This window comes from Eupeodes corollae, chromosome 2 (assembly GCF_945859685.1).
Source record: "Eupeodes corollae chromosome 2, idEupCoro1.1, whole genome shotgun sequence".
Lineage (NCBI taxonomy): Eukaryota > Metazoa > Arthropoda > Insecta > Diptera > Syrphidae > Eupeodes > Eupeodes corollae.
The window spans coordinates 88,471,625-88,483,328 of NC_079148.1; the positions used below are offsets into that span (position 1 = coordinate 88,471,625).

The 11,704-nt window shown below is 30.3% G+C and overlaps 1 protein-coding gene across 1 annotated transcript; it reads right to left on the reverse strand.

The window, feature by feature from the left end:
• Positions 1 to 714: 714 nt before the first annotated feature.
• LOC129945107 (uncharacterized) lies at positions 715 to 11,649 on the reverse strand. The gene is made up of 8 exons (XM_056054766.1): positions 11,468 to 11,649; positions 11,087 to 11,403; positions 10,731 to 10,841; positions 2,641 to 2,819; positions 1,802 to 1,995; positions 1,396 to 1,736; positions 942 to 1,052; positions 715 to 874 (listed from the first exon to the last, which is right to left on the reverse strand). Exons 1-8 carry the CDS (start codon positions 11,606 to 11,608, stop codon positions 715 to 717), a joined length of 1,554 nt encoding a protein of 517 aa, XP_055910741.1. The 5' UTR covers positions 11,609 to 11,649.
• Positions 11,650 to 11,704: the final 55 nt, after the last annotated feature.

Consider the following 11,704-nt stretch of genomic DNA (forward strand, 5'->3'; position numbering starts at 1 on the left):
TGTCCTGATTGAAAACAACGAAAAATGTTTACTGACAGAAATCTGTCATTGGAATTGTTTAAAATTAGAACACAAATCAGTGAAATGATTCGTGTCACTTTTGCACATAAAAGTATCAGCTGTTCAGGAAAATAAATTTCCGTCTGGAAAATAGAAAAATACATTTTTAACGAAAAATAACTTCACAGTTAAACTTTTTTTCATAACAAAAATTCTTTGTTTAATTTCCGATCGATCAAAGTTCTTTTTTTTTTGGTTTCTATCTATCCCTTGCAAGGAATGAATTATTCTTGATATTCAATGGCTTATATGATTTTTATTCAAAAAGTGGTTTAAGTTTTAGACAGATGGAAAATAAATGTTCCTTTATTTTATTGTATCGCTATCTAAAAATTATTTTTTTTAACTAGTTAAAAAAATTGTAGATATTTTCTGTTTTGAATAATCGATATCATTTTAATTGTCATACAAAAAATACCATGCTGTTAGTATTACCCCGCTGACAGACTAAGCACTGTTCTTATTTTATGTACTTTTATATAATAATAAGAATAATTGTCAAGTAATATCTTTATATTATTATTTATTTATTATAATTATTTATTGTTTCTCTCAGGGGCATAATTAAACATACTTCCACATTTTTTTAAATTATTTTATATATAATGGAATAATTTAATTTGTATCAATGATACGAGCTTATACTTTTTTAAATTACATTTGTATATCTAATATATTTGTAAAAATATCCAATAGCGACAACTTGCAATCTTTAAAAACAACACTGCATGGTGCTCCAGATTTGCCCAAAACTTCCGCCTGAAAGTATTCGTTATCCGAATGCGAAGATAATTTGTCCACTGATGATGATGGTCTTAAAATAATAAAAAAACAATGATTCAAACAAACAAAATATTAGTCACACAGCATTATGTCCTTACACCAAAATAATGTGTATCAAATCAGCAAAAATACCATTTTGGTAATAAAATGGGAGACTTGATGCTTCACATATACTCCTAAGAACGCATGTTCGCCCTGAAAGTCCTTTTCTTAAGAAAATAAAAGCAAAAGTCATTTAATACATTCATAAACTTTATGACCAGAATTTAAAGATTACATTATTTGAATTTACCAGAGGACTGGGGACTGGAATTTGAATTTGTATATAAAAATTCAGTTTTGTCCTCAATCAATTGATTGCAATAATTTTCATGCAATTTTTGAGTCTTCTGCATTCTTTTGTGAAGTCAACGCAATCATTACATGGTTGTTAGATAATGAATGCAATATTTTTAACTGTAGGTCAATAATTGCAATCTTTAATAGTTGCATTCAATAAAAGATTTGCAATGATTTATTTGTGTTAATTATGTTAGCTTCGCAAATACCTACCTATCCATTGCAGCCTCAAGAGCTTTATAAATTACCCAGCGATAATTTGAAAGGTGTTTTTGTTCCCTTTTACGAATCTCATAAAGTTCGTCAAAATCCGTCCTAACTTCATCGATGTCCGAATCCAAATCATTGTCATCAAGACCATATGCAATCTCTACCGCTTCAACATTGTACTTTTCGACTTTATCTGGAATACTTCTTCCAGCAATGTTCAGTCGATCAGGGACATATAATTGTGTTGCATTTGATGGTAGGAAGTATTCATACTTTAAAACCCATCCATTTGTCAGTGATTCAAAATCCAAATCTTCTTCTGGGATACCAACACCGAAAATCAGCTTACGGATGGAATAGTGAATTATTTCGTTATAGTTTTTATTTCTTGGTAAATACGAAGTTATACCTGAACACGAGTCGGAGCAGTCGGAAGAAACACTATTGGTGGAACAAAACGTTTACTTTGCATATGCATCAATCCCAGAGATGATATTATATTTGTGGTTTGAAGCAAAACTATTATACAAAACAATTTTAAGTTCATTTTTCCTTTCTTTGAAACTTGAATAAACAACGCACAATGATGGTACTTCTTGAGATCTTAAACAGTACTAAACATTTCGTATACAAGAACTTAATATATTCTTGGTAGTTTTAAGACTTGCACCCACTCTTTTGATAGGCAAGTTTGACTTCAAACTTCGTGAAAAGCCAATTAACATCTCAAAATTGGTGGAGTTAACGGGTTAACCATAAGTAAAAGTACGATTCATCAATTCTTCTGATTTTTCTTATGACATTATTCCAAATTTCACAAACATGGTCCCTGTGTCAACATCCAAAAACAAAGTCATCTATTTAAATCTGTAAATTATTTGTTCATCTTCTATTATTCCATATGTACATATGTACATACATACATAAATATATGAATACAAAATTATTTTCATTTGTTTATTTGTTTAATTAGAATATAGTGTTTTCAAAACTTAAAGTCTATAATAAAAAAAGAACGCCTTCATTATGAATTTCAAAAGAAATTGGATCGGTTACCCTATTTCTTTTATCATTCCTTTGGCAAATATCAAGTAGAATTTCTAAGTTTTCACCGTGTTAGGTTGAGGTTTTAGGGTTTTAGGATTTTGAATACACCTGTTTCAGTAGACATATTATTTGCTTATGTTTGTACAACCCACTGAACTAAAATATGATTTTTATGATTTTTTATTTTGAGCATAACATTTTACAATAACTCCTTTAAAGCATTTCTAGAATAGGTAAAGACTGTCGAAAATTGTTCCAAAAGAGATTGTTGGCACTCAGTAAATAAACGTGAACAAGCAGCACCAGAATGTCCCAACATTTCCGCATGAAGATATTCGTTGTTTGAATAATGGTTCAGTTCATCTTTAGACGAAGATGGTCTGCAAGATAAAAACGTTATAAATAAATTTCGAAAAATGTTCTAACATATGTATATGTATTTATGTACATATGTGTGTAGTATATGCTTGTATTTTGTACAGTAGATATAAGCATATACATACATATGTATGTACAATAGGTTTTCAAGCTGGGGGAGGGTCAGTAGGGTTAAATGTTTTTGTTTTCGTAGAAATTTCCTTGAATTTAAAACTTATCGTACTGCGTTAATGGATATGAACCCCCTTGTATTATGAAAATAGAATTTGTATTTTAACTTAAACTTAAACTTTCTTGCTAAAAATACTACTTTCAACTGAAACTGAACCAAGAATTGAATCGAAAATCCAGCCCTATTCAAATCACTCAGCACAAATTCATCAACTTTTGACCCATTACCGGTCTTTAGTAATGCTTTAAATTATTTTCATAAGATCTTTTCGGAAAGAAGGAGAAAATATTCACTTTCTTAACGAGTGACCTTGAATAAGAGATCACCAATTTGATATTATGTTGCCTTTAAATCCCTGAAACTCGTCTTTTTATCTTATCTTCTTATCTTATTTTTTTGACGCACAAAAATAGTGTAATGCTTTCTTAATTTGTTTTGATTGATTTTCTATTAAATGCAAAAACTTTTACAAACTTAAAAAACGAAGGAAATCTACTTTTTGAAGTGAATTTGCTTTAGATGCACTATAGAACTGAGATTTAAACACGAATTTCAAGAAAATAAATTTCCCAAAAAATAATGGCTAATTCAAAAACAATTAACGTTTCATATCTATTAAATTACTATTAAAGCTTTGAATCTCTCGAGCGCTGAAGTGAAAAGAGATTATGCAACGTGTGAGTGGCACACTAAAGTTTATTACACTTCAGAATTTCAGAAAGTAGTACCTAAGCTTATAGCAAGCGTAAACTACGATAAGAAGCTAATCATAAGTGCATGTGTTAATTGTACGCACAAAGTATAAAAAATAATTAACCTTTAACTATTACAGAACAAAAAATAAAATGAAAACGTTTACGACATACAGTGCAAAGCGAATGAAATTATGTTGAATTGATTCTATACGTTTTCTTTGAATTTCGTAATAGGGAGTCCATACCTGCGAAGCATATTCAAGATGAGGACGAACATGGCAATTATACAAAGAAAGGGTAACATTGAACTCCTTTGCCCAGCGTTTTATAAAACCAAGCATAGAACTTGCCCTACTAACAATAAAATTAATGTGATGTGTAAACTCTAAGATGGAACAGGAATTAACAACTAAATCTTTAAATGTGGAGACGCAACAGAGTTTTTGCTGTGATGTACAGTAGTCAACTACGTTACTTACTGATTAGTTTTTTAGTAAACGTTATCGTCTGGCATTTTAAAGGGTTAAAGGCTATTTTTCCCACACCAAATGTGAAACTATCAATGTCGGCTTGTAAAAGAATACGATCATCTATTATTTTGAAAATCTTCATGTCGTCAGCAAAAATGAGAAGTTCACTTGAGCGATACATCGTTAATAGAGAGGATGAACAGAAAAGGGCCAAGATGGCTTCCTGGGGAACACCAGATTGAGCAACAAAAGGTTCAGAATAACAATTTCAAAATTTTACCTCATAGGATCTGTTTTCAAGGTATGATTTAATTCAAGCTAAGAAAAATGACGGAAAACCAAGAGCCTTAAGTTTAAATAAAATAATTCCGTGGCTTATTTGGTCAAAAGCTTTAGAAAAGTCAACTTCATAACCTTTTTCTTAAGCGTTTGAACATATGATTGAGAATGTGAGGAGTAACGGTTGATCTTTTTTCACAAAACCATGTTGCTGTTCGCAAATGATATTTTTACTAAAATATGCTACGCTTTAACAAACAACTTGTTCAAACACTTTAGGAATGCAAGAAAGCTTTGCAATGGGCCTGTAGTTGCCTATATCCGAAAATTGGTGTTAGAAATGACTTCTTCCATATACTGGGAAATTTGCCTGTTTTTAGAGAAAGTTTGAATAAAAACGTAAGGGGTTCAACTAAAGCATTACTACACTTTTTTAGTACTATTGGAGGAATACCATCAGGACTGGCAGAGCAGTCATCATTCAACGCAGATAAAAGATCAAGGACCGTACTCTGTAGCACAGGTATGTGACTACAGCTAGTTTGCGAAAAAGTGTGAAGATTTTGAAAATATACTTCATCAACTTCTTGAGGGCTATTAACAAATGACTCACGGAAATTCTTTGCGAAAGCGTTACAGATATCAAAAGTTTTATCTAACGAAAGGTTCTTGTAAGTGAAGTTAACTGGAAAGCCATCTGATTTTTTCTTTGAGTTTACAAAATTCCAAATTTTTTTAGGATTCTCTTTCAAAGAGGTGCCCATATCAGTAACATAACAAGCATATAAAAAATTAGAAAGAGATTTAAATTGGTTAAAGAGTTCAACATAAAAAGTGAAGTTGACTGGAGACAGAGTTTTGAGATACGTAAAAAGAGACTCCCGAAATTGAGTCCGAAAAAAATACATTAAAAAAAAGCCAGACAATTTATTATAACGGATTCTGTTTTTTTTTCTACAAAAAATATCACAGTTTTCTGGTAAACTTTCTGTTTTTTTTTAGATTTTTGCATCTTTATTTTTGTAACGTTCTTTACAACCCACAAATTCTAAAATTTCTGCATGAAATGCACCAAAAACCCTATAATCTATTTTATTTTAATTTTTAAATATGGCATATTTAGTAACCTGTTGGAATCTTGGAATGCTCTCAAATGTAGAGAGTCGTCCAAATTTAAAAGTTAGACCATATCTTATATCTGAAAAACATCTAAAAAAATCTAATAACTAAAACTTGAAATATTTAAATGTAAGGTTAAGATACACATTCTGTTATTTAAATTTTGCCAGCCTTCTTAAGAGAAAATTAAATAATGTTTTTAAGCAGTGTTCAAAAACTCATCTTTATGTTAGTTAGTGTGTGACACCGCCTAATTAAGAGCCTGGATCCCTTGTTATGGAGATACCCAAAATGTGCGATAAGGTAGTTAACAAAATTCATCAGGTCCATGTGGTCATTTGAGTGATATTGTTTTATTAACGACAAAGACCAAACTTTGTAATGAATTTAATTTGCCTATAAAACCGCTTGCGTTTAATTTAGTCTGCTTTTAAAACTGAAAAATAAAAAAAGATGCTGGGATGCAACCCACACTGATAACTTCCCATACTATCTGTCGATTTGTCGTGCTTAAAAGGTTTGTATGTAGGCCTTTGTGTTTTGTTTATAAAGTTTTCAGTTAAATTATTGTTTAAAGAGATTTGTATTCAAAAACTAATTTTTACCAATTTTAATAGCATTTCTTAAAAGTTTTTATTTCTAATATAAACAAATACAAATTGGATGAATTAAATTAATTTGAAGCCAATGTTTACTATTATCCACCAGATATCGAGAACCTAATATAAGTTTTTACCAATTTTGCGTACTATTTTTTATAGATTTTAATTTTGTATGAAAAAACTGACTGTTTTATTTTTATGAAAAAAATTAAATGAATGTTGAAAACAATATTTTTAATAAAATACAATTAATTTGAAGCCTATATCTTAAATTTTTGAAAAGATATTTTAGTCGAAAACCAATTTTTACGAACTTTTATTAATTTGTTTTTTTTTTTTTTTTGTTAAAAAACTGCCAATTCGATTTTTATCAAAATGTCACTGAATGTTGACAACAATATTTAAAACAAAAACAAATTTAGTTTAAGCCAATGTTTTTAACTTTACTAACTTTTATGAATTTTTTGTAAGTTTTTATTTTTTGCAAAAAGAACTGTCAATTCGATTTTTCTTAAAATTTTGCCTCATATCAAAAACGTTATTTTTCCTTGCACAAAATTCTTTTGGAGATAAAACCATTTTTTTTTTCGTAAAATTTTCGGGGCGAAACATTTTTTTTCTTCAGTTTTTTGATTTATAATAAAAACATTAATTGGATTTTTTTCTAAAAATATACTTGTTTAGTATTACGGATCGATAAATAATATAAAATTTAAATCAAGTCTCTAGCGATTTTGGTTCGTGAGATATTTAGTGTTAACCAAAATTTTCACTATTTTTTAAACTGCAATGGTAAAAAACGTACGTACACACGCACCCACAGACATTTTTCCAAAAAATCTATTATTTCGTAATGTCAAAATGTTCAATTCAACAAATCGGACCCATTACAATAACTTCCTATGGGAAGTTAAAAAGAAGCTGGGATATGACTCACACTGATAACTTCTCATCCAGTTTTTTTGTCTTATGTACTACTTTCGGTAGATTTTAGTTTTATGAAAAAAACTAACAGTTCAATTTTAATAAAAAAATTACTGAATCTCGGATCTTATTGGTTTATAGTACGAAACTATAGTTGGTGCTCATAAGAATAAACTTGTTAGTCCATAAGAAATATGTTATAAAAGGACATTTACAAGTGATGTAAGCTGTTTTTTTTTTCAAATATAAGTAAATAATTGAAATATAGTATCATTCTTAAAATTGGATATAAAATACCATAAGTTCTTAAGCAATTTAATATCAGTTCTTTTTAACCCAGGTTTTTCTCAAAGGCGAATTTTTTTTTTGTTTTTGAATTTTGTATTCTTTGGTATTTTTATTTCGGTCTCTCTGTTTTTTTTGAACATTTACTTTTTGATAGGCAGCAAATTATTGTCTTTTTTCTACGAGTTTTTATACAAACATAAAGCTCTTAAGCCTATAGCTTATATATCAAAGAAATAATCACAATTTAGATAATATAGACCATGTGAAATGTTATTTTAAAAGGACATATTAATCCTAAAAAAGTAATTGTCGACCAATGTAATTGTTTGTATATAAGTTGGAATAAATTACAAAATTACATTAATATTTAAAATCACTATTTTACATCAAGCCGTTTCAGCTTGATCACGTATCTACAGAGTTTAATTCTATGAAGGCTTCACAAAACTAATATATTATTTCTATAATCAAAAATTTAATTTGGTTGTTAAAAAGAAGCTAATTGAAAAGGGCCATGTGCCGTTTTATAAGGTTAAGAACATTATAGTTGATTTTGTTTCGTCCTTATGAGTGGACCTTTTTTTGGAATTAATTCGTGTGCTTCAGGGTATCCATCTTAGAATACAGAAGTTATTCACTGAGATTCTTGAAACTGTAATGTTACCATCATCTTTCAAAAAATCCATTATATACCCACTGTTCAAGAAAGGATATACAAATGTTGTGTCAAACTATAGAGGACTTTCATTTCTCAATACGCTCTATAAGCTGTTTACTACAGTTCTCTTGAATAGACTGTCAGCTTGGTTAGAAAAAAAAACATCATCAATGAATTTCAAGCTGCATATGGAACCAACTATTCTTCTGTAGAACAAGTTTATAATATTTCATGCATAATTCAACTTCAACTCTGCCAAAACAAGAAACGCTTTTTTCATTGATCTTAAGGCTGCTTTTGATAGCATTGACAGGAAAGCTCTTATTTATAAGCTATAGACTCTGGGAATATCCTCGAATATACTGGCTACTGTAAAGTCTCTGTATAAGGATACTACTGCAGCTGTTTGGGATGTTTCGTATTTGTCAGACTTCTTCCCCACTAACAAAGGTGTTCATCAAGGATGTGTGCTAAGCTCTCTTCTTTTCGTTCTATTTTTAAATGATCTTCATGCAGAACTTTCAATCGGTATTGTTTTAGACGATATTCAAATTAACTCCCTCTTATACGGGGACGATATTTTCTGTTGTCAGATAATCCTTCCAATTTACAACAGCTAATGGAGGGTTTTAAGAATTACTGTATTCAATGAAATCTTGAAATGCATTTTGATAAGTCGGAAATAGCAAATATTTCGCAATGGTGGAAGAAGAGCAGCGTGCGAAAAATTATTTTATAATAATTCTGAAAAAAAGGTAAACAATACAAATTCCATCAATGCAAGGTGGTCAAGACTATATATACAAATATACAATGCCTTCTCAAAAGCTATTATGTTGTACTGTACTCAAGTTTGGGTATACCGCGAATACAACCAAGTCGAAAAGTTGCAGCGTCTCTTCATGAAAAGATGCTTTTTACTGTCCGATAATACGTCTAACTATGATCGCACATTGAAACAGGTTTACCGAAGGGTTTTCTAATGTCCCATTTTTCTTTCACAAGACGAAATCTAAATCTTCTTAATAATAGATTACCCAACATTTTATCGAAATTCATTGTAAACAAGAAAATCTTCTGAGCTAAAGGAATGTTTGAATCTTTTTCATCTACTTGAATTGCCCAGCTTACATAACATTGGGCAGGTTCAGACAACATAAGGGACTTCATTTGCAGTAAATTTCATTCTTTGAACGTAAATGTTGACCAAGGCAACTAGTTAGTTTTTTAAGTGTCATAAATTTAAAATTCAGAACAAACCTCTATTTCAAGTTCATAGTTCAAAAACTACCAAATTCATTATTGTCTACAGAACACTCTTCAAGCAAGCTACAAGTATGTACATACATCACGATTTGTATTTTGTATTGTAAAGACATATTATTTATTTCTTTTCCAAATTTACAAGGAAGCTTTTTACGGAAAGCATTAAATGATGGTGTGTAGAAAATAAATAAATCATAGAGTAATAAAGTTCAGCTTTCGGTTGAATGAAAAAAACATGATCAATTGTCATTTTGAGATAAGTTCACTTGACTTGATAGTTAGGGAGATTTTTCTTGACTTACTTTCCAATCAAATTTCCAATAAAGTTGCCTTAATTGGAAGGCAATTTTTTGGCAGCTGGCCAAGTAGATACTAGAAACTTGCCTTACTTTCAAGTCTCTTATGTCCCCTGAACCTGCCTATTCTCTTGTTTGAAATGAAAGAAAAACACTGGATTGAATTTACAGTTAGTGCGACATAGTCTTAATTTCACGATGAATATTCCAACTTGACGAACTCTGGTATACCGATCTACTTAAAAAATAAATTGGGTGGCGCAACAGTCCGTTGGGAACCTGGGCCTAGTGACTTACAACTCTCAACCATTCCTGTGTGCGAGTACTGTTGTCAGGAATGGAAGTGACCTACAATATTAGGCCGAATCTGAACGGCTAATTTGAGAAAGCACTTTTTCAAGACAAGAATTACTCTTGAAGGATTTGTCAATTCCTCACAAGAGGCAGTACCACGAAAATTATTTTTTTTTTAAATTAAGGTGGACAGGCAGGGATTGAACCCAAGACCCCTTGCATGACAGTCCAACTCACTAACCATCATGCCGATCTACTTTGATAACTGCAATTCACGTGATATGATTTCCATAATTTTTAAAGCTTGCTGCGGGCTCCTCAATATCAATGGAAGAGAATTCCAAGGAGATACAGATGGAACATGTACATTATTTAATATGGATGAACCGGAAAATACCATGCACTTCATTGGAACCTGCCCAGTATTCAAAACGTACAGAAGAACATTTCTTGGCAGCGACATGCTTTCTCATTCTCAACTTCTCAACGTTCTTAATGGCTACTGCTACTCAAACTTATATTACTTCTTAAAAGCGTCAATTAAATATCCCAATCTTATTATAAATGAATTTTCATAACATATGAATGTAACTTAATCTACTTACTAAGCTTGTATATTTTTAAATTTCCTTTTTAACCTGACAGGCAACTTAAAGTTATTGTCAAAACTAATTTTATACCAGCAATACTCATTTTTTGTAAAATCTTTTTGAAAGTAAAATTATGTATCTATCTATCTCTTAGCTTAAATAATATAAGTGTAACTTTTCTTGTTCTTTTTTCACATTTAACGAAAATTTTGATTGTGATTTTTCAAATCACAAATCTATACTCACTTTCAAAAACTTACGTCATTATTATGTGAGCTATTTCCGCAAGTATTCCACTGGCATGATGAAACGGGGCACTAGCTGATTCACATATGCTTTTAAGCATGCACGCTCTTCCAACCAGACCCATTCTAAAAATTTATTAAAAATAAAATTCAAAAAAAAATATAGAACTTAAAAAAATAAGATTCAATATAGAATTCTATATTCTATCACTTTAACTTGAAAATAAATAAATTTTAATAACAAACATATTTCAATGTACCAGGAATTTGTACATACAATTTTCTAAAAACAAACTAGAATCTTTTCTTATTTTTTTTTGTTTAGTCAAGACCCAACAAAAATAATTTTTGAAATAAAAGAACATAAATACCTATCACCGAGAGTCTCCAACGCCTTATATATTGTCCAACGATATGTAGATAAATCATTTGGTTTACTTCGAAAAGGATTTTTAGTTGAGGCGAAATCAAAATGTTGGTCTACTTCCGTCACTTTGTTGGTATCATCCTCAAGAAAATCATCGTTCTCTTCCAAAATACTACGCCTATGAATAGTCTGTGGCTTAAGATAATCTGGATGAAGCTGCGTAGCATTCGTGGGTAAAAAATATTCAGCCTTTAACACATAACCTGATGTGATTGATTCATAATGCAAATCTTCTACCGGAATTCCAATACCGCAAATAAACTTAGAAATAAAAAAAAAAGTTACGATTAAAAAAAAAACGAAATAATTAAATTAGGACTACTACCTGAAGCCTAGTGGGTGTTGTAGGAGGAAATATTAAACTTCTGCCATGGCCCACTTTATTAGCAGCCTTAATCGAAGGTATTAACTTTAAAATTCCGAACAAAACTGTAAAACAAATTAACTTATTCCAACCGAACAACATTTTATAGGTACAAACACGACGGAAGTTGGAACATAACTGGATACTTATAATCAATGCGTCTTGGAAGGAAACGAGTTTACTTTATTTTCTGTTAGT